Source organism: Borostomias antarcticus (assembly GCF_949987555.1).
Source record: "Borostomias antarcticus genome assembly, chromosome: 34".
NCBI lineage: Eukaryota > Metazoa > Chordata > Actinopteri > Stomiiformes > Stomiidae > Borostomias > Borostomias antarcticus.
The window spans coordinates 2743445-2761870 of record NC_140267.1 but is presented as its reverse complement, the minus strand read 5'-3'; the positions used below and the strand labels follow the sequence as shown (position 1 = coordinate 2761870).

The 18426-nt window shown below is 42.5% G+C and overlaps 1 protein-coding gene across 1 annotated transcript; it reads left to right on the top strand.

Annotated features, from left to right (window-relative positions):
• Nucleotides 1-7934: 7934 nt before the first annotated feature.
• Nucleotides 7935-16684, top strand: LOC311327790 (protein NLRC3-like; the record flags this gene model as incomplete). Its single annotated transcript, XM_084460894.1, has 10 exons — nt 7935-7943; nt 8786-8816; nt 8926-9174; nt 9338-9377; nt 9556-11328; nt 13171-13377; nt 14920-15090; nt 15304-15465; nt 15741-15790; nt 16122-16684. 10 exons carry the CDS (start codon nt 7935-7937, stop codon nt 16682-16684), a joined length of 3255 nt encoding a protein of 1084 aa, XP_084317020.1.
• Nucleotides 16685-18426: the final 1742 nt, after the last annotated feature.

Below are 18426 nucleotides of genomic sequence, written 5' to 3'. Positions count from 1 at the left end.
TGGATTTTGGAGTGTACCAATAACCAAGGCAAGTAGTATGAAAACGTGTTTTCAATCAAATAAAAAAGCATTTCGCTGGACCCGTTTACCCCAAGGTTTCTGTAATAGTCCCAACGCCTTTCAAGAAAGTGTAGAAAAATGTTTAGCAGGATTACCAGTGAAAATATATATTGACGATATACTTATCGTTACTGAAACTGAAGAAGAACATCTAGACTTATTGAGAAAAACTATTATCAACTTAAGAGAAGCAGGTTACTTAATTGGACTTAAAAAGTGTGAACTTATGAAGGACCAAGTAGTATACCTTGGGTTTAACATAGGTCAACACGGTAGAACTGTGACTGAGGATTACCTGAAAGAAATAACTAGTCCAAAAACTGTATTAGAAGCAGAAAAAGTGATAGGAAAGTTAGAATATATCAGAGGAAATATTAAAAACTTTGCCTCTATGATTAAACCTTTACATGGTTTAAAGAAAGGTCTTAGGACTAAAAAGTTAGAAAAAAGAGGGGTAGATACTCATAATAGACCCCTCACAAAAGATGAAGTTCAGTTAGTAAATAGAGCAGTTCAGTATTGTAGGGATAATCAAGAAATTGTTAAACCTTTAATAACTGGGCCAATGATCATAGAAGTGGATATCGATGAAATAGGAGGATGGTTAAAAATATACCAAGAACGGGAGTTAAGATGTATAGAGAGCGCATCATGGACTAAGCCAGAGGAACGGTTCACTGAAGAAGAAAAAGAATTATCACTAATGTATAGATATTGGCCTTACATTAGATCTCAATTAGGAGAAGGAGATGACATGGTGTTTCATACAAATTTTGTTAGTGGTAAAGTAACACAAACAGGTGTTGAGAATGCCAAGGCACAAAAAGGTAGATGGGATAAATGGAACGTAATGATAAATGACTCATGTTTAGCTATAGTAAGGACAGGCTCGAAGCCAAAGAAAGAACCAAAAATCAAGGAATTAGCGATTTCAGACTGGGAACTATATACGGACGGCTCTAAAACAAGTAAGGATGGCCAATTTGCATATTGGGCCTACGTGCTAAAAAGACAGGGCCATACTGTTAAAAAGAACCAAGGTTTTATAGAGGGTAGTGCACAGACTGCAGAAATGGAAGCTGTGATTCAGGGACTTGCAGAGTGCAAAAGAAGAAAGATTAGAAGGGTGCATATCATCACTGATAGTCATTATTTGTACAGAGGTATAACGGAAGATTTAGATTTTTGGGAAAAAACAGAGTTCCAGAAACAAATAGGGAAACCACTTCAACATTATGAACAGTGGCGAGTGATGTCTGGATTAAGGGGAAGTTTAGATTTAACTGTAGAACACATTAGGAGCCATACTAATCAAGAAGGAGAGAAATATTTAGGTAATTCAGAAGTAGATGAGTTAGCTAAAATGAGGATGATGAGGAAGTTTTATGTAAAAAAAACATGGATAAAAGATGGTGCAGGATTATCCATTATACCGGATGATGAGAAAGAAGATTATATCTTGCAACTACATGAGTTTTTAGGACATTGTGGTTGGGAAAGATTGAAAAGATATCTATATGAATCAAAAGTAAGTTCAGCACTATGTAGCAAGGTGTTCACCAAAATCAAGAGCAGGTGTGAGAAATGTGCAGGAAAAGAACAGCGAGGTCAAAAGGTTGACGACCTACCAATAAAAGTCACGGAGCCAGGAAAACATTTTTCAATGGATTATGGTGAAGTTACTGTAGCGGGTACTAATGGCTGTAAACACTTCTTGGTTATAACAGATAATGCAGGAGGGGATTTACAAATATTTCCAACTAAAAGAGTCACTGGGAGACAGACTGCCACATTCATTTCTCAATATGTCACTGCACGAAAACAAACGGAAACAATTCGTTCAGACAATGCATCGCATTTCAAAAATAAGGAAGTAGCCACGGTAACTGAAATATTAGGCATAAGACATATATTTAGTATACCTTACATGAGTAAGACCAACGGAGTAGCGGAACGAGGTATCCGCACGGTAAAAGAAATTATTCATACTAATGTTGAAAGGGATTGGGATACACCTGGAGGTATTTCTTTAATCAACATTTTTGCTTCAAGGCCAAAAATGCAGAAAGAAAACTCAGAGAGATTGAGCAGACAAGAACAGGAAACTGTGGTTAACCCGCCTCGCGCTTCTGTGTTTCAGAGCGGTGACGTGGTGTGGATATATCAGTGCGAAAAAGAGACGAATGCAGGAGGGAAAACAAAGCTGAGAGGCAAGGGAATTGTCACCGCAGTGCAAGGGAATATAATAAAACTATCAAATGGCAAAAACTACCATCCGAACCAGCTTAAACTCATTCTGTATTGATCCCCCAATAATAGTCATACCAAGATACCACCACGTCGTGTCGGTCGAATCAGACAACAGGCTATGCATTGGGACTAATCTGAATGGAGAGGAGGGCTTCCTGGCATGGAGAGAATATGCCCCGGGTACCTGCGTTCACTGTGGACGATCTGGTCCCAAACTAGAGTCCTCTGGAGGAACCTCATCTTGTTTAAGGTGGATGGGACCCCGAGGTGAACGGCCGTCAGGCCTTTCTCCTAACCCTCCCACGGAGGGTGGAATAGAGTTATCAGGAACCGCAAGGATTTATCTTTGTAAAAGTTGCGTTAAAGCCAGATTACTGATAACCACTGTATCTAGGAATGATCACTATAGGAATGGTAACCCAACAACATGGAAATGTTGTGCTATGTTATCAGACAATCGTGTGAAAACCTGTGATCCAACTAGGTCACCACCTGTGACGTGGGCAGGAGCTAGAGCACATAGAATAGAAAGGGGAACATATCCGGCAGTACAGGAGGGGAATAGGCTGAGGGCCACTTTTCCCATGATGATTAAGACCAAGGGAGGTCCATTTGGAATGGCCAGGATTTTGGAGTTACTCCAAAAAGTGAGAAGGGGTACTATCAATCAACTAGGACAGGATATGGAAGAAAGGTTTAGGAATGCAGTCAGTAAAAAGACTGTAGTGTATGTAAGGACTGCTATGCCAGTCCACATGGTGGATTGGATCACAACGACCACCCAACCAAAATTGGGCACACCGGAAAGCCTGTTAAAGGAAACGGTGACAATTAAGTTCCTGACGAAACAAAGGAATAAAACCACAGGGAGGACAGACTATAGGCATTTAGAATGCACAAGGAATAGGTACTGGACCTTCTCTGGGACAACAGAAAAGGACTGGATACCGATTGAACTAAAAACGACATCAGTACATATTAAGACTGATGGAGATTGGCAGTTAGTTGATGGGCAAGAAGAAAGGCAAAAATTAGAGAAAGCACATGCTAAAAAGGGACCTAAAACCACTCCACCAGCTGTGCCTAAGGCCTCCCCACGTGGGATGGGAGAACCTTTTCATTTGTGGAGTCAGAAGAAGGAGTAGGGAGGAGTAAGAGGGATAAGCATCCGGTAAGGAGAGAGTAGAGACTAAAAGGAGCATTTGCTTCCTCTTCTCTCTCTTTTCAGATGTCGGGAGTAGTTTTGGAAGATGAGGAATTTCTGCTGATGGAAAAGCTATATGAAAAAACAAAGGGCAGCAGAAAAAGGAAACTTCTTCGATGCAAATGGGGAAAGGTCCTTTTTCTGTTATCAATCATAGGGTTAATCATGACAGGTGTTATGGCATTCCTTTCAGGATACACTATTATGTATAAATGGGAAGTGGTTAATAAACGGTTGAAAGGGAAAATATTAGAGGAGCTAAAAGTTGTGAAAATAGCACTTCCTAAATCAGACATGAATGGAACCAATAGCATAACTGGATGGAACAGGGCCTACATCAATATTTTTGATCAAAACTGCAGCTGTAGACCTGAATTGATAAATGGAGATAATACATCAAAATGGGAAAAATTGCCTGACTTATTTGAAAGAACTGAGAACTATTCTTGCCTCAATGTGAAAATAGAGTGTAAAAGTGATGGTGAGATAGAGACCACATTGGCATGTGGATCAACTAGAAAAGTGAACTTAACTAAGACAACCTTAAAAATGAAACTCACGGTTTGGAATTTGTGGGAATCATGGAATGGAAAGTATGAAATGACCAACCTAACTAGAGTAATAACGACTAATGGAACTTTTTTCATGAGGGAAGGGTTGGCCTTTAGAAAATATAGCAGTAATGAGACTCTTACTCAGGGGAATGTAATGAATGATAACAAGATTAAGGAATTAGCATGGGTTTATAAAACATGGGAAAAAGAAGTTGAGAAAAAAGGGTCTCGGAGTATTAAGGTCAGGGGTAAATCAGGAAGAAAAAGGAGGGAGACTACTGAAAAGTGTCTGTACTGTAGACCAAAGTGTGGCACAGACTGGTGTAATAGAACCCTGTTTGTGACCTCATTGAATTATAACATCAGTAATAGACTTTTGCAACCAATATATAAACACGATCATAGTGTGAGAAGGGAATGGTTTATAAAGTATCCTAATTTATTAGGGGAGAATAACACAACAGCGAATTATAACTGGGAGAAGTTTAATGATAATGGAGGGATGGAGAAGTGGTGGAACAAATCACTTAAATGTATCAAGACGAAGGTATACCCTAGTGAATGGCATTATGTGGAGAACGGAGATGGTAGGAATTGGGAAAAAATAGAGAAAATGAATGAAGCAGTATGGGCTGGGTTCTACATATCAACTGGGAGAGCGAATGGATGGGGTGAACATTTCGCAAAGACGCTGAGAGGAACCCAGATCCCTTACAAATTCTGGCCTGCTGGGTCACCATGGAAAGGTAGATTATACAATGCGACAAAGATGTGTAGCGCTAATTCGACGGGATATGAACAATTTATGTGGTATCAATTCGCTGCTTTGACATTAGGAGAAGTGATTGGATCAGGATCAGATAGGGAAATTGGACTTGTTTTGCCATTTATATATCTAAGAAAACCTAAAGGGAACTGTACCTGGGCTAGATGGGAACAAACTAATTGTTCTCAAATAGGTATTACTCGAGTAGGACACCTGAAAACTTTACGGTTGGGAGTGGTTAGGTTAAGAAGCTACGATGAAAAGGCCTTGGATTGGTGGACTGCTAATCCTTTACCAATAGGTTGGAGATGGGTAGCCACAAAACCAATACATGAGGGCCCTTTGAATAAGAATCAGATGTACTACTTCGCCGAAAAAACGTATATGAATGAGCTTCGCCAAGGGTTTACCATAAACTTGTCTTTGGGTAACGCATTCGCCATTAAGGTACAGGTACAGGATAAAGATGGGAATAGGGATTCTATGTATATTCATAACCACCTTAGTCCACAGGTGGAAGTAATAAAGGGGGGAGAACGAACTAACATAGTATATCGAAAAAGTCACGGGATGGATAAGGACGATTTAAGAAATGATGAGTGGCCTGGTTACAAAATAGCAGATATAACAATGATGGTACAGGGATGGAACCTTAGACATTTCTGTAGGAAGAAGGAATTGCTTGAATGGAAACGGTTTAACCTGGAACAATTAGATGTGGAATATAGTACAGGGAACGGGTGGCTGGCACCTGAGGGTTCTGATGATTGTAGACCAATAAATGATAAGGGCCTGTTGCAGAAAGAAGTGACTAATAAAGGACCCAGCATAATGGATAGAGTTAGATTTGTGTCACTGGTAGGAGCAGTCCATATTTCAAATTACTGCATCAACGTGGAGCAACATGGAGGCAATCAGCCTTGAAATAGTTCACTACATGTGTAATGAATCTATAATATAAGAAAGTTTCACTTTTTGAATTAAACTACGGAAAATAATGAACTTTCCACAATATTCAAATTTTCTGAGATGCACCTGTATATCTTTGGCTATACGTGAATCAAATGTCATGCTTTTATCACAAAATGCACAATTATTGTGTTTAAGTTGCTCCACTATTTAGGACATCATTATGAACATAAAACTGTGAAGATAAATTCTGTTGCAATTAGTCATGGTTCAGACCTTATTCTGCCTGGACTAGCTGACGTCGAATGGTTACAGGGTTTATCATGCTCAAACATCTGGGAATGTCTCTTCAGATACCTGTTCAGAATCCTGTCCATTCTTATCAGGTGAAGAAGATCTGAAAATAGATGTTTGTGTTCGCCAACAGGTTTTGGAGAGTAACTGAGAGAGAGAAGGGTACAGTAAGAAGAGAGAGAGAGAGAGAGAGAGAGAGAGGGAGAGAGAAAGTGAAAGAGAAAAGGAGAGAGGAGATTTATAGATGGAGTAACTAAATGAAATGCATGGTGTAAGGACTGAGAAGAACAGACCATGGGGAGAAATACTTCCAAATATAAGAGTGAGGAGAGGGACTCTGAACGGAGGACTGAACGGAGGAGAGAACACATCATCATTTCCACAGCCCGCAGAAGAAGTCTGGAAGAGAGAGAAAAGAGGGAGGTAGAGAGAAGAAAAGAGGCAGAGGAGAAGAGAAAAGCAGGGGGGAAGACAGAAGAGGACAACAGCGGAGCGGCATCTAATGACCAGAGAAACCCAAGGTGAGTTCAGGTGTTGTCAATCAGATTATATCCTGTCAATTGTGTCCCTGTGTTGCAGTACCAGGGTGTGGATATAGGGAGCAGTGTCAACATTGCTCCTGGGTTGTAGTTCCATGGTGTGGATATAGGGGGCAGTGTCAACATTGCTCCTGGGTTGTAGTTCCAGGGTGTGGATATAGGGGGCAGTGTCAACATTGCTCCTGGGTTGTAGTACCAGGGTGTGGATATAGGGGGCAGTGTCAACATTGCTCCTGGGTTGTAGTACCAGGGTGTGGATATAGGGGGCAGTGTCAACATTGCTCCTGGGTTGTAGTTCCATGGTGTGGATATAGGGGGCAGTGTCAACATTGCTCCTGGGTTGTAGTTCCATGGTGTGGATATAGGGGGCAGTGTCAACATTGCTCCTGGGTTGTAGTACCAGGGTGTGGATATAGGGGGCAGTGTCAACATTGCTCCTGGGTTGTAGTTCCATGGTGTGGATATAGGGGGCAGTGTCAACATTGCTCCTGGGTTGTAGTTCCATGGTGTGGATATAGGGGGCAGTGTCAACATTGCTCCTGGGTTGTAGTTCCATGGTGTGGATATAGGGGGCAGTGTCAACATTGCTCCTGGGTTGTAGTACCAGGGTGTGGATATAGGGGGCAGTGTCAACATTGCTCCTGGGTTGTAGTTCCATGGTGTGGATATAGGGGGCAGTGTCAACATTGCTCCTGGGTTGTAGTACCAGGGTGTGGATATAGGGGGCAGTGTCAACATTGCTCCTGGGTTGTAGTACCAGGGTGTGGATATAGGGGGCAGTGTCAACATTGCTCCTGGGTTGTAGTTCCATGGTGTGGATATAGGGGGCAGTGTCAACATTGCTCCTGGGTTGTAGTTCCATGGTGTGGATATAGGGGGCAGTGTCAACATTGCTCCTGGGTTGTAGTTCCATGGTGTGGATATAGGGGGCAGTGTCAACATTGCTCCTGGGTTGAAGTACCAGGGTGTGGATATAGGGGGCAGTGTCAACATTGCTCCTGGGTTGTAGTTCCAGGGTGTGGATATAGGGGGCAGTGTCAACATTGCTCCTGGGTTGTAGTACCAGGGTGTGGATATAGGGGGCAGTGTCAACATTGCTCCTGGGTTGTAGTACCAGGGTGTGGATATAGGGGGCAGTGTCAACATTGCTCCTGGGTTGTAGTTCCATGGTGTGGATAATCTTACCAGTCTCAGTATGCTCTCCTGTGAAATGTATTGTAATTTGAATATTTTTAGGTGTTTGGCATGACTTCAACATAGTCCTCCGTGGGAGCACGGTGCCAGGGGGATACTTATGTCCAAGCCATGCCAAACATGTAAAAATGTTCAGCTTGTAATACATTTCACAGGAGAGCATAATGACTCTGGTAAGATTATACCCTGTGCTTCCCGTCTCGGAAATGACAAACATTTCTTCTTATGCCTTCAATTGTTGCATATACAGTTAGCATGCTGCGTTGGATGCATTTCTAAACCACTTTAGTTGGATCCACTGTGTGCCTTGCCTTTTTAATACGGCAGGGTTCATACACATCGCTGCTGATTGCGTAACACCTCTGACACACCGACCAATCGAGGGAAAACCTCAAAGCCCGTTGCACACTGATTCCCACCATTTTGAGGAAACGTGGTACAAACTGGAAACCGTGGCAAAACGGGGTACACCGTTTTGAGATTGAACTCACCCCTAGTCACTGTACTTCCAGTCTCAGGACCAGCTCTTAAAGGTGCAGCATGTGGTTTGTCTCAGAATTACTTTTTGTCATATTTTGTAATTGTCATTACATCCTGACAGCAAACAATGATTATAGTGTTCTGATACTAAAATAAAATAAATTGAATCATAAAAAATGGAGAGTTTACTTACCTGTCAACCTACCGACCTGCCTAGCGAGTCATTTGTTTTTCCCCAGTTTGGAGGAGTGGCTTTGGAGAGAGGCCTGAAGGGAGGGGTGGGGATTTTGTCGGTTGCATTTTCAAAATCTTTCAAAAAGATCCCTAAGTCCAACAGGAAATCATGAATCACATACGGCACCTTTAAGTCTAAAAACTCAGTTAAACTCAATAACAATGTTCTGATACAAGCAGGGAAGTGAGCGAGATATGTTCCTGTTATCTAATTTTAACAGATATTTAGTATGAAAAGAAAGTAATTTCTTTCTTTAACTTTTTCTCCTTCCTTAGACCCTCCACCTCTCATGATGGACAGAGTGAGACAGAGAGGACAAGAGAAGACAGAGGTGAGGATGTATTTCTGTACTGAGGTGGAACACTGGACATGTTTAGAAGTACAAGCTAACAGTTTACCATTCTCTTCTCTCTGTGTCTGTGTGTATTTCTCTTCTCTAGAGGCAAAGTTTGTGGACACACATCGGTCTAAGCTCATTCAGAGGGTTGTTGAGGTGATGCCCATAGCAGATGAACTGCACGAGAAGCGTATGATCCCTGATGAGCTCTACTCTGACATCCAAGCAGCCACGACCAGACAGAAGAAGATGAGGGAGCTGGACAACGCCTTCCAATCCGGGGGAGTCAAGGTCAAATCAGCCTTCTACAGGATCCTCCAGGCGAAAGAGCCTCGTTTACTCCAGGACCTTGGTAAGCTCTGTTGTTAAATGATGTTTATCTAATCTTGTCACAAACAAAAATGCTGTTTCTCACTGAGAACACAATCATACTTTATCATTCCTGAGGTTCTGTAGGACAGCATCATTCTGGTCTTGAACATCATGTGTTTTGTTTTTCCTTATCATTTCCGAAGGCATGACCACAGCCCCAGAATGCAATACCACCAAGCAAAGGTGAGATATGCAAAATCAGGATAAACATTTTTGTCAGAAGGGTCCATTGTGTTTCACAGATCTATACACTGCTACTGTATGAGGATTCGGCTTGTACTGGATGTTGTTTTATGCTTTTTATTCTTTATGCCTACATTTTCACTTCCCCCTATTTCTCCCCTTTGCCCGACCAAAAAAGAATTAAAGAGCAACTTCAAGAAAGTTTGCAGAAAAGGTGCAAAGTCATGATTGAGGGCACAACACAAGAGACAACCCTCCTCAACAGCATCTACACACTTCTCTACATCACTGATGGGGAGAGTGAAGAGGTTAATATACAACATGAAATCGGGTGGATTGAATCACTCCAAACATCATCAACTTCTCCAATCAACTGTAATGACATCTTCAAACCCCGACCCAGACAAGAAGAACCCATCAGAACTCTGATGACGAAAGGCATGGCGGGTATAGGAAAGACAGTTTCAGTGCAGAAGTTCATCCTTGACTGGGCAGAAGGGATAGCCAATCAGGATATAGATTTCATCTTTGAGCTTCCATTCCGAGAGCTGAATTTGGTCCATGACGAGCAGTACAGTCTGCATGACCTTCTCTGTTACTTTCACCCTGAACTTTCAGAGATGGCAGCAGACGCAAGCATGTTTGCATCCTGTAAAGTTCTGTTAATCTTTGATGGTCTGGATGAGAGCAAACTTCCATTCAATTTCAGTCAGAACAAGAGGTTGAATGATATCATGAAGACATCATCAGTGGACATGCTGCTGACAAACCTCATCAAGGGACATCTGCTTCCCTCTGCTCAATTCTGGATAACCACACGACCTGCAGCAGCCAATAAGATTGAACGTGAGTACATTAACCAGATGACTGAAGTACGAGGGTTCACAGACCAACAGAAGGAGGAGTATTTCCGGAAGAAATTCATTGATGATGAGGAACTAGCCAACAAAATCATCGAACACATCAAGAAAAACAGGAGCCTCTACATCATGTGTTACATACCTATCATGTGTTACATCACTGCCAAGGTTCTAGCACACATGTTGACTAAAACCAAGAAAGGAGACATCCCTACATCTCTGACTGAGATGTACATTCACTTCCTGATCACTCAAACAGGGGTGGCACTTGGAAAGTATGAAGACACAAAAGAGAAAGATCAGTCTAGGCAGCAGATCCTGAAATCAAGAGACAGCGACATTTTGAAACTGGCCCAGCTGGCATTCCAACAGCTGCTGAAGGGAAATCTCATATTCTCAGAGGAAGAGCTGAAAAGGTGTGGAATTGATGTCAAAGAAGCGGCAGTGAAAAGTGGATTGTGCACAGAAATCCTGAAAGAAGAGCATGGCCTGTATAAGAACAAGGTGTACTGCTTTGTGCACCTGAGCTTTCAGGAGTTCCTTGCTGCTGTCTATGTGTTCTACTGCTGTGTGAGAAACGACATCAGTTCACTGGAGTCTCTCCTGCCGAATGTGTCGACAGAGCTGCCCCTGCATGAGGTGCTGAAGAGAGTTGTGGATGAATCTCTACAGAGTAAGAATGGACATCTGGACCTGTTCCTCCGCTTCCTGCTTGGCATCTCACTGGAGTCCAACCAGACTCTCTTACAAGGCCTTCTGCCACAGACAGAGAGCAGCTCACAGACTGTTGAGGAGATGAGGAAATACCTTAGGAAGCCAGATGTGGAGAACCTCTCACCTGAGAGGCAAGTCAATCTCTTCCTCTGCTTGACTGAGATGAAAGACAGTTCAGTACATGAGGACATTCACAAGTTCCTCATGTCACCAGATCGAGATAAACAAGCTCTCTCAGGGGATCACTGCTCAGCCCTGGCCAACGCACTTCTGATGTCACAGGGTGTGCTGGATGAGATGGACCAGAGGAAATACAACATAGCCAAGAAAGTGCATAACAGACTGATCCCAGCTGTGAGGAAATGCAGAAGGGCAATGTAAGTATTAATGTCAAACTCACACACATCACACTAGGATGAATGACTCAGGCCTAATGTTGATCTTTTGCACGATGTTCATTTAATTGTCCATAGTTTCTATGTTTTTTATAGTGTTTTTTATGGATCTACAGACGTAGTGTGATCGTTTTAAAGGATAGTGTTTTTCAGTTCAGTTGCTTTTCTGTTCAGTCAGTTAATTTTTAATCATCACTAATAGCAAATAACAAATAAAAGTTAAAAGAAAACATGCAACTCAGCAGATTCAGTGTCTACACTCCTTCCACCATGTTACAAACCAGAAAACGACCACACCACTATGGACATGTGCCATTACAAGGACATCTCTGTCATTTCATCTCGTTTCCTCTAGACAGTAGGGAGGGAGAAGGTGAGGTATGAAATGCGCTATACAAATAAAGCTTTGATTGATTGATTGATTGATACAGACTGACTGACATGGAGCTCAGCCGTGAGGACTGTGTGTCACTGGCCTCCTCCCTCCAGACACCAGACTGTCCTCTGAGAGAGCTGCACCTGGAGAATAGTAGCACTATTGGAAATACTACACTGGATGATCTTGACGATGATGAAGATGATGATGATGACGATGATGATGATGATGATGATGGTGGTGATGATGACCTAAGTGCTGCCTTCGCTGCCATGACAGGTCCACACTGTAACCTGGAGACACTGAGGTCAGTATCTTTACAGTAGTTTTTATAGGATGAAGACCCTAAAATGGACACACTGTTGGACAGTCTGTTAGTCTCACATTGTCACTTCGAGAGCATGGTTATATTAATACTTTTTTCAGTTCAGTCGATTTTCTGGCCACTCACTGACCCTCAGAGGTATTGGACACACGAGGTGGGAGAGATGCAGAGATTATCTGAATGTATAAATGTTTAACATACATTGTTACTATTAGCTTGTTAGTAACTATTTATGAGGGAATATTCAACCCAGCTGACTGATGCAGTGTCTCTATGCACACTCCATCACATCTGTAGGGATTGGATATTTCAGTCAGGCTGACTCGAGCATTGGTTTTGCATTATAATGTCTTTATATTTTAGACCAATGCAAATATTTGAATTGTCTTGAATTCAAACCTTTATATAAATAAAGGTTTCAATTCAAGACAATTCAAATATTTGGGGTTCATGGGGTTCAGGGGTTGATGGTATGGTTCTGCTTCAGAAAGCTCTCTGGAAATGTTCTTTACATGATGAACAGAAAACGCAGAGATCAGCATGTTACTGTATCGATCAATCTCCTGACAGAGTCAAATAGAACCAAAGATGGAGGCCGGGATGGTGGAGGCAACAACAAAACTATAGCTAGCACATAGCAGTCACACTCATCACTTTAAGATCAATGACCACGTGTTATACATGATGTTGATTTCATTGTCTATGGTTTCTGATTTATACTGGGTTTCATAGATCTACAGTACTGACACAGCATAATCATTTTGAAGGACATGGTCAGATAATATTTCAGGGAAGTAGAGTGTGAAAATACAAATGAGGAATCATTTTTATTTGTCACTAACAGCAAATAACAGACATACTGTAAAAGTAAAAAGAAAACATGCAACTCAGCAGATTCAGTATCTACACTTCCTCCATCATGTTACAAGCTGTTCCACAAACCTGACAAGCACCACACCACAATGGAAATGTGCCATTACCAGGACAGAGGACATGTGTTTCCTCTAGACAAGAGGAAGGGAGTAGGTGGGGTGACAGGAGACATACAGTAGAGATATCTAAAGTCATCAGTCCTACTACACCACACTCCAGCTCATGAAGGACATGTTCTCTGTTTCTACAGATTGACTAACGTGGTACTCAGCCATGAGGCCTGTAAATCACTGGCCTCCACCCTCCAGTCGCCAGACTGTCCTCTCAGAGAGCTGAACCTGGAGAGGATGTCATGGGAGAGTACTTTTGTTGATGATGATGATGATGATTATGTTGATGACATGAGGGTCCTCTTCTCTGCCCTGAGAGGTCCGCACTGTAAACTGGAGACACTGAGGTCAGTGTTACAGGAGTCTTCACATGATGACAACACTAAAATGGACAAATGGCTGGACAGTCTGTCAGTCTCACATTGTCACTCTGAGAGCATGTATGAATCTTTTTTCAGTTCAGTTGATTTCCTGGTGACTCACAGACCCTCAGATATATGGGACACACCTGAGCTGGCTAACTCAATCACTTTCCCTAGCTAAGCTAGCTAGCCAGTTAACTCAATCACTTTCCCTAGCTAAGCTAGCTAGCCAGTTAACTCAATCACTTTCCCTAGCTAAGCTAGCTAGCCAGTTAACTCAATCACTTTCCCTAGCTAAGCTAGCTAGCCAGTTAACTCAATCACTTTCCCTAGCTAAGCTATCTAGCCAATTAACTCAATCATTTTCCCTAGCTAAGATAGCTAGCCAGTTAACTCAATCACTTTCCCTAGCTAAGCTAGCTAGCCACTTAACTCAATCATTTTCCCTAGCTAGGCTAACTAGCCACTTAACTCAATCACTTTCCCTAGCTAAGCTAACTAGCCACTTAACTCAATCATTTTCCCTAGCTAGGCTAACTAGCCAGTTAACTCAATCACTTTCCCTAGCTAAGCTAGCTAGCCAGTTAACTCAATCACTTTCCCTAGCTAAGCTAGCTAGCCAGTTAACTCCATCACTTTCCCTAGCTAAGCTATCTAGCCAGTTAACCCAATCACTTTCCCTAGCTAAGCTATCTAGCTAGTTAACCCAATCACTTTCCCTAGCTAAGCTATCTAGCCAGTTAACTCCATCACTTTCCCTAGCTAAGCTATCTAGCCAGTTAACCCAATCACTTTCCCTAGCTAAGCTATCTAGCCAGTTAACCCAATCACTTTCCCTAGCTAAGCTAGCTTAGCGCCCATCAGGGTTTTCATTCCTCCACTGTCTAGATGATCCCACTTCTGATCATGCGACCATGAAAAGGAGAAGTCATCAGTCAAATAAAAGGGTTTATTAAACAATGCAACTAAAATAGACAAGACACAAAATGCTCTCGAATACACACCCTATGAAGGGGAATAGACACACAAGGGTACGAGAGACAGAACAGGAAACAAAGCCCCCTTTCATCAAGTGTGAAATTGCAAATGAGGAGAATATATTTTATTTTTCACTAATAGCAAATAACCATATAAGTAAAAAGAAAGCATGCAACTCAGCAGATTCTATGTCTCCATACAATAACTCCACCATGTTACAAGCTGTTCTACAAACCTCTGTTCTACATCGCTTCTACAGTACAAAGCTGTTCTATAAGCACCTCACTGCAATGGAGACACAGTGGATCTGAGAAAGATATATAGATGGGATGTGAACCATGCTGCCAAGAGACCTACAGTTATCTGCCCTAACCACTACGCCACACTCCAGCTCATGAAGGACATGTTCTCTGTTTCTACACACTGACTAACGTGTGGCTCAACCATGACGCCTGAGAATCACTATTTTGTAAGTTACTTTTCTCTGTGTAGACACTCTAGTCTGCTTGTTACTCAACATGCTGTCATGTATTTGCATCTCCTATTTAGGCTGGAAAACTGTTCCTTGAGAGAGACCAGTTGTGAGGTGTTGGCTTCAACCCTCAGCTCAAACTCCCACCTGACAGAGCTGGACCTCAGTCACAATGACCTGCATGACTCCGTAGTGAAGCTGCTCTCTGAGGGACTGAAGAGTCCCAACTGTCGACTGAAGATACTGAGGTTAGTTATATTACAAACATACCCCCCCAATGAGAGAAAAATACGTTGAAACTTTTCATAAATCAATGTATTCCTGATGAAAAGGTCATTGATATGTGGCTGTATTTGTTTGGCAAATAATAGATTATTCAATTGCTCTTATTTCACTTGCTTGCTCATTTTACAGAGTATAAGAGAGCTGTTGTAATATCCTGATAACCTCTCTCTCTGCAGGCTGTCTTTCTGTCGAGTCACAGAGGAAGGCTGTGCTGCTCTGGCTTCAGCGCTCATGTCAAACCCCTCCCACCTGAGAGAACTGGACCTGAGCTTCAATCACCCAGGAGACTCAGGAGTGAAGCTGCTCTCCGATCCACTCTTTAGGCTGCAGGAACTCAAGTTAGTATCAATTACTAATGCATGTCTTTACCAGTTTTCTACAATTATATACATTATTCTTTATGAAATGTTGATCAGTCCAGTTACTGTTGTTATAACAGTTTTCAGATTCTCTTTATTTGTCATGTTGGTGTGAGTCAGGTCAGGTCCTGATAGAGTAGAGCTCCTGCTTCGTCACTGTTCTAGGCGGTACTTCACACACAGACGTGTGTGTGTGTGTGTGTGTGTGTGTGTGTATCACTCTTTCCCTGTCTCTTCCTCTGCCTCTCTCACAGTGTGGACCATAACGAAGAGATCTGGGTGAAACCACAGCTGCTTAAGAAGTGTAAGTTATTGTTTTGAAGAGCTGTTTTGGTCAAGGTACAAACCAATCACATCCATCCATTGACTTGACATGTGGAAAATGCTTGACCTCAATCTTTTGTTCAATTGAACTTTGACCTTATTGTTCCTGGATCATGTTCCATTCATATTTAATCTCTCAGAATAAAGAGATAGCTACAGGAGCTAGCTAGGAACACACACACACACACACACACACACACACACACACACACACACACACACACACACATACTCTAACACACACACACACACACACACACACACATACTCTAACACAGGTTGTAATCCAGCCTTTCTCCTCTCATCTATAGATGCCTGTGATCTCAGTCTGGACCCAAACACAGCACACAGAGAGCTCTCTCTGTCTGAGGACAACAGGAGGGTGGAGCTGGTTAAAGAGGATCAGCTGTATCCTGATCAACCAGAGAGGTTTGAAACAATTGAACAGGTGCTGTGTAGAGAGGGTCTGACTGGACGCCATTACTGGGAGTTGGATATGCAGGGGGATGCTATTATAGGAGTGACATATAAGAGCATCAGCAGAAAGCAAGACAATCTTGCTTCTGGACTTGGAACCAATGAAAAATCCTGGAGTCTTATCAGGTTGGATCGGAGAGTCGGCACCCTGCACAATCAAGGATGGACTTATTTACCTGAGTGGTTATTTGTATCCAGCAGAGTAGGAGTTTTCCTGGACTGGCCAGCTGGCGTACTCTCCTTCTACAGCATCTCTGACACAATGACCCACCTGTACACATTCCACACCACATTCACCGAGCCCCTCTACCCAGGGTTTTTGGTGAATCAGCTTAACACCTCGGTGACCCTGTGCCAGGTAGAATCAGAAACGGATTTTGACTCCGACTCTACCTAGCGTAGCCTCCTGTGTCCCGGAGGAACACCTGGGTCTCCATGGAAACACAGTTCTGTCCCCACACCTGTGTGACCTGGGCTGCGTTCAAATTCAGCGAACGTTTGCGAACGTTAGCGAACTATTTTCCGTTAGCTTTGTGTTCGCCGCAAACGTTTGCTAACAGGAGCTAACAGTCTGGAGAGGTAGTTCGCCAGTAACGGAACGAGGATCACAATGGACCCAGGCTTACTGGAGATGTGCTCCCATGGAGATTGTTGCGTTTATGCAAACTATTTGGAACGTTCATTAAAAGCCGTTCAAATGTGACCGTTTGGAGAAAACATGTTTGCGACGAACGTTCGCCTCTGTTAGCTGAATTTGAACGCAGCCCTGATGGGGTGTGGTTGAGGGTAACCATGACTACAGATACGGAGGTTGTCCCAGGTCAATGTTGACATTGATGACCCCACTGTGGTCATGAGGAGATGAAGGGTTCTGTCCCTTTGACTGGACCCTATTCTGTTAAGGACTTTCACTGTGAATAGCAGAAACTTGACTTGTTAAATCTATGATTGAGGTTGATATAATGTGTATGTCTGTAAATATGATATAATGTATGATATCTGAGAATATGCCAATTTGTTCAATGTTTGTGTTGCGTCATGAATTCGACACAGCACTCCTGTTTTATAATGACAACCTTTTGATTTCATGACTTGTTCAAGATGAATAAGTGAGATACTGTTTATGGAAGCCTTCATTCTACAGTAGATGTGTTTTTAGTGTACAGGAATAGCTCTTCTTTGTGTTTGCACACTATATGTGATAATAAAATGTTACATCTTCAAATTGTCCTGTCATGTTTCAACTCCCGAAGAGATGAGATGATGAAGAGTTGTTATAATTTAATTTAATTACTGCATCTATCTATCTATCTATCTATCTATCTATCTATCTATCTATCTATCTATCTATCTATCTATCTATCTATCTATCTAACAGGCTGCAGTTTCGTTTCTTGTGAGTGTGTGTGTGTGTGTGTGAGTGTGTGTGTGTGTGTGTGTGTGTGTGTGTGTGTGTGTGTGTGTCTCACCTCTGTGGAGAGGTAGCAGCTTGTTAGTGTGTGTGTGTTTGTGTGTGTGTGTGAGAGTAACAAGCTGCTACCTCTCCACAGAGGTGAGACACACACACACACACTAACAAACTGCTACCTCTCCACAGAGGTGAGACAAACACACACACTAACAAGCTGCTACCTCTCCACAGAGGTGAGACAAACACACACACACTAACGAGCTGCTTCCTCTCCGTAGAGGTGAGACACACTCACACACACACACACACACACACACAGTAACAAGCTTCTACCTCTCCACAGAGGTGAGACACACACACACACACACACACACACACACACACACACACACACACACCAGATGCTCTCAGTAGCGTGGTGTCAGTTACCATGTCTTTAGATCATCTATGGGTCTGTCCATATGATACACAACTCAGTGATCTACGTAACTACAGTGGCCCCCAAGGGTCATGAATCATCTCCTCCTCCTCATCCTGCAGGTCCTGAGATGGAGGGAGAGCGCCCCCCAGTGGCAGCATCACCACATGACTATCACACCTCAGTAAACTCTGAGACTGCATTCCGAATCGCATACTTCTACTACTTACTACCAGTACCTACTACAGCTGCCCTTAGAAAGTACGTACTTTACAAGCAGCAGGCATCCAATTGGGACATACTACCTTGT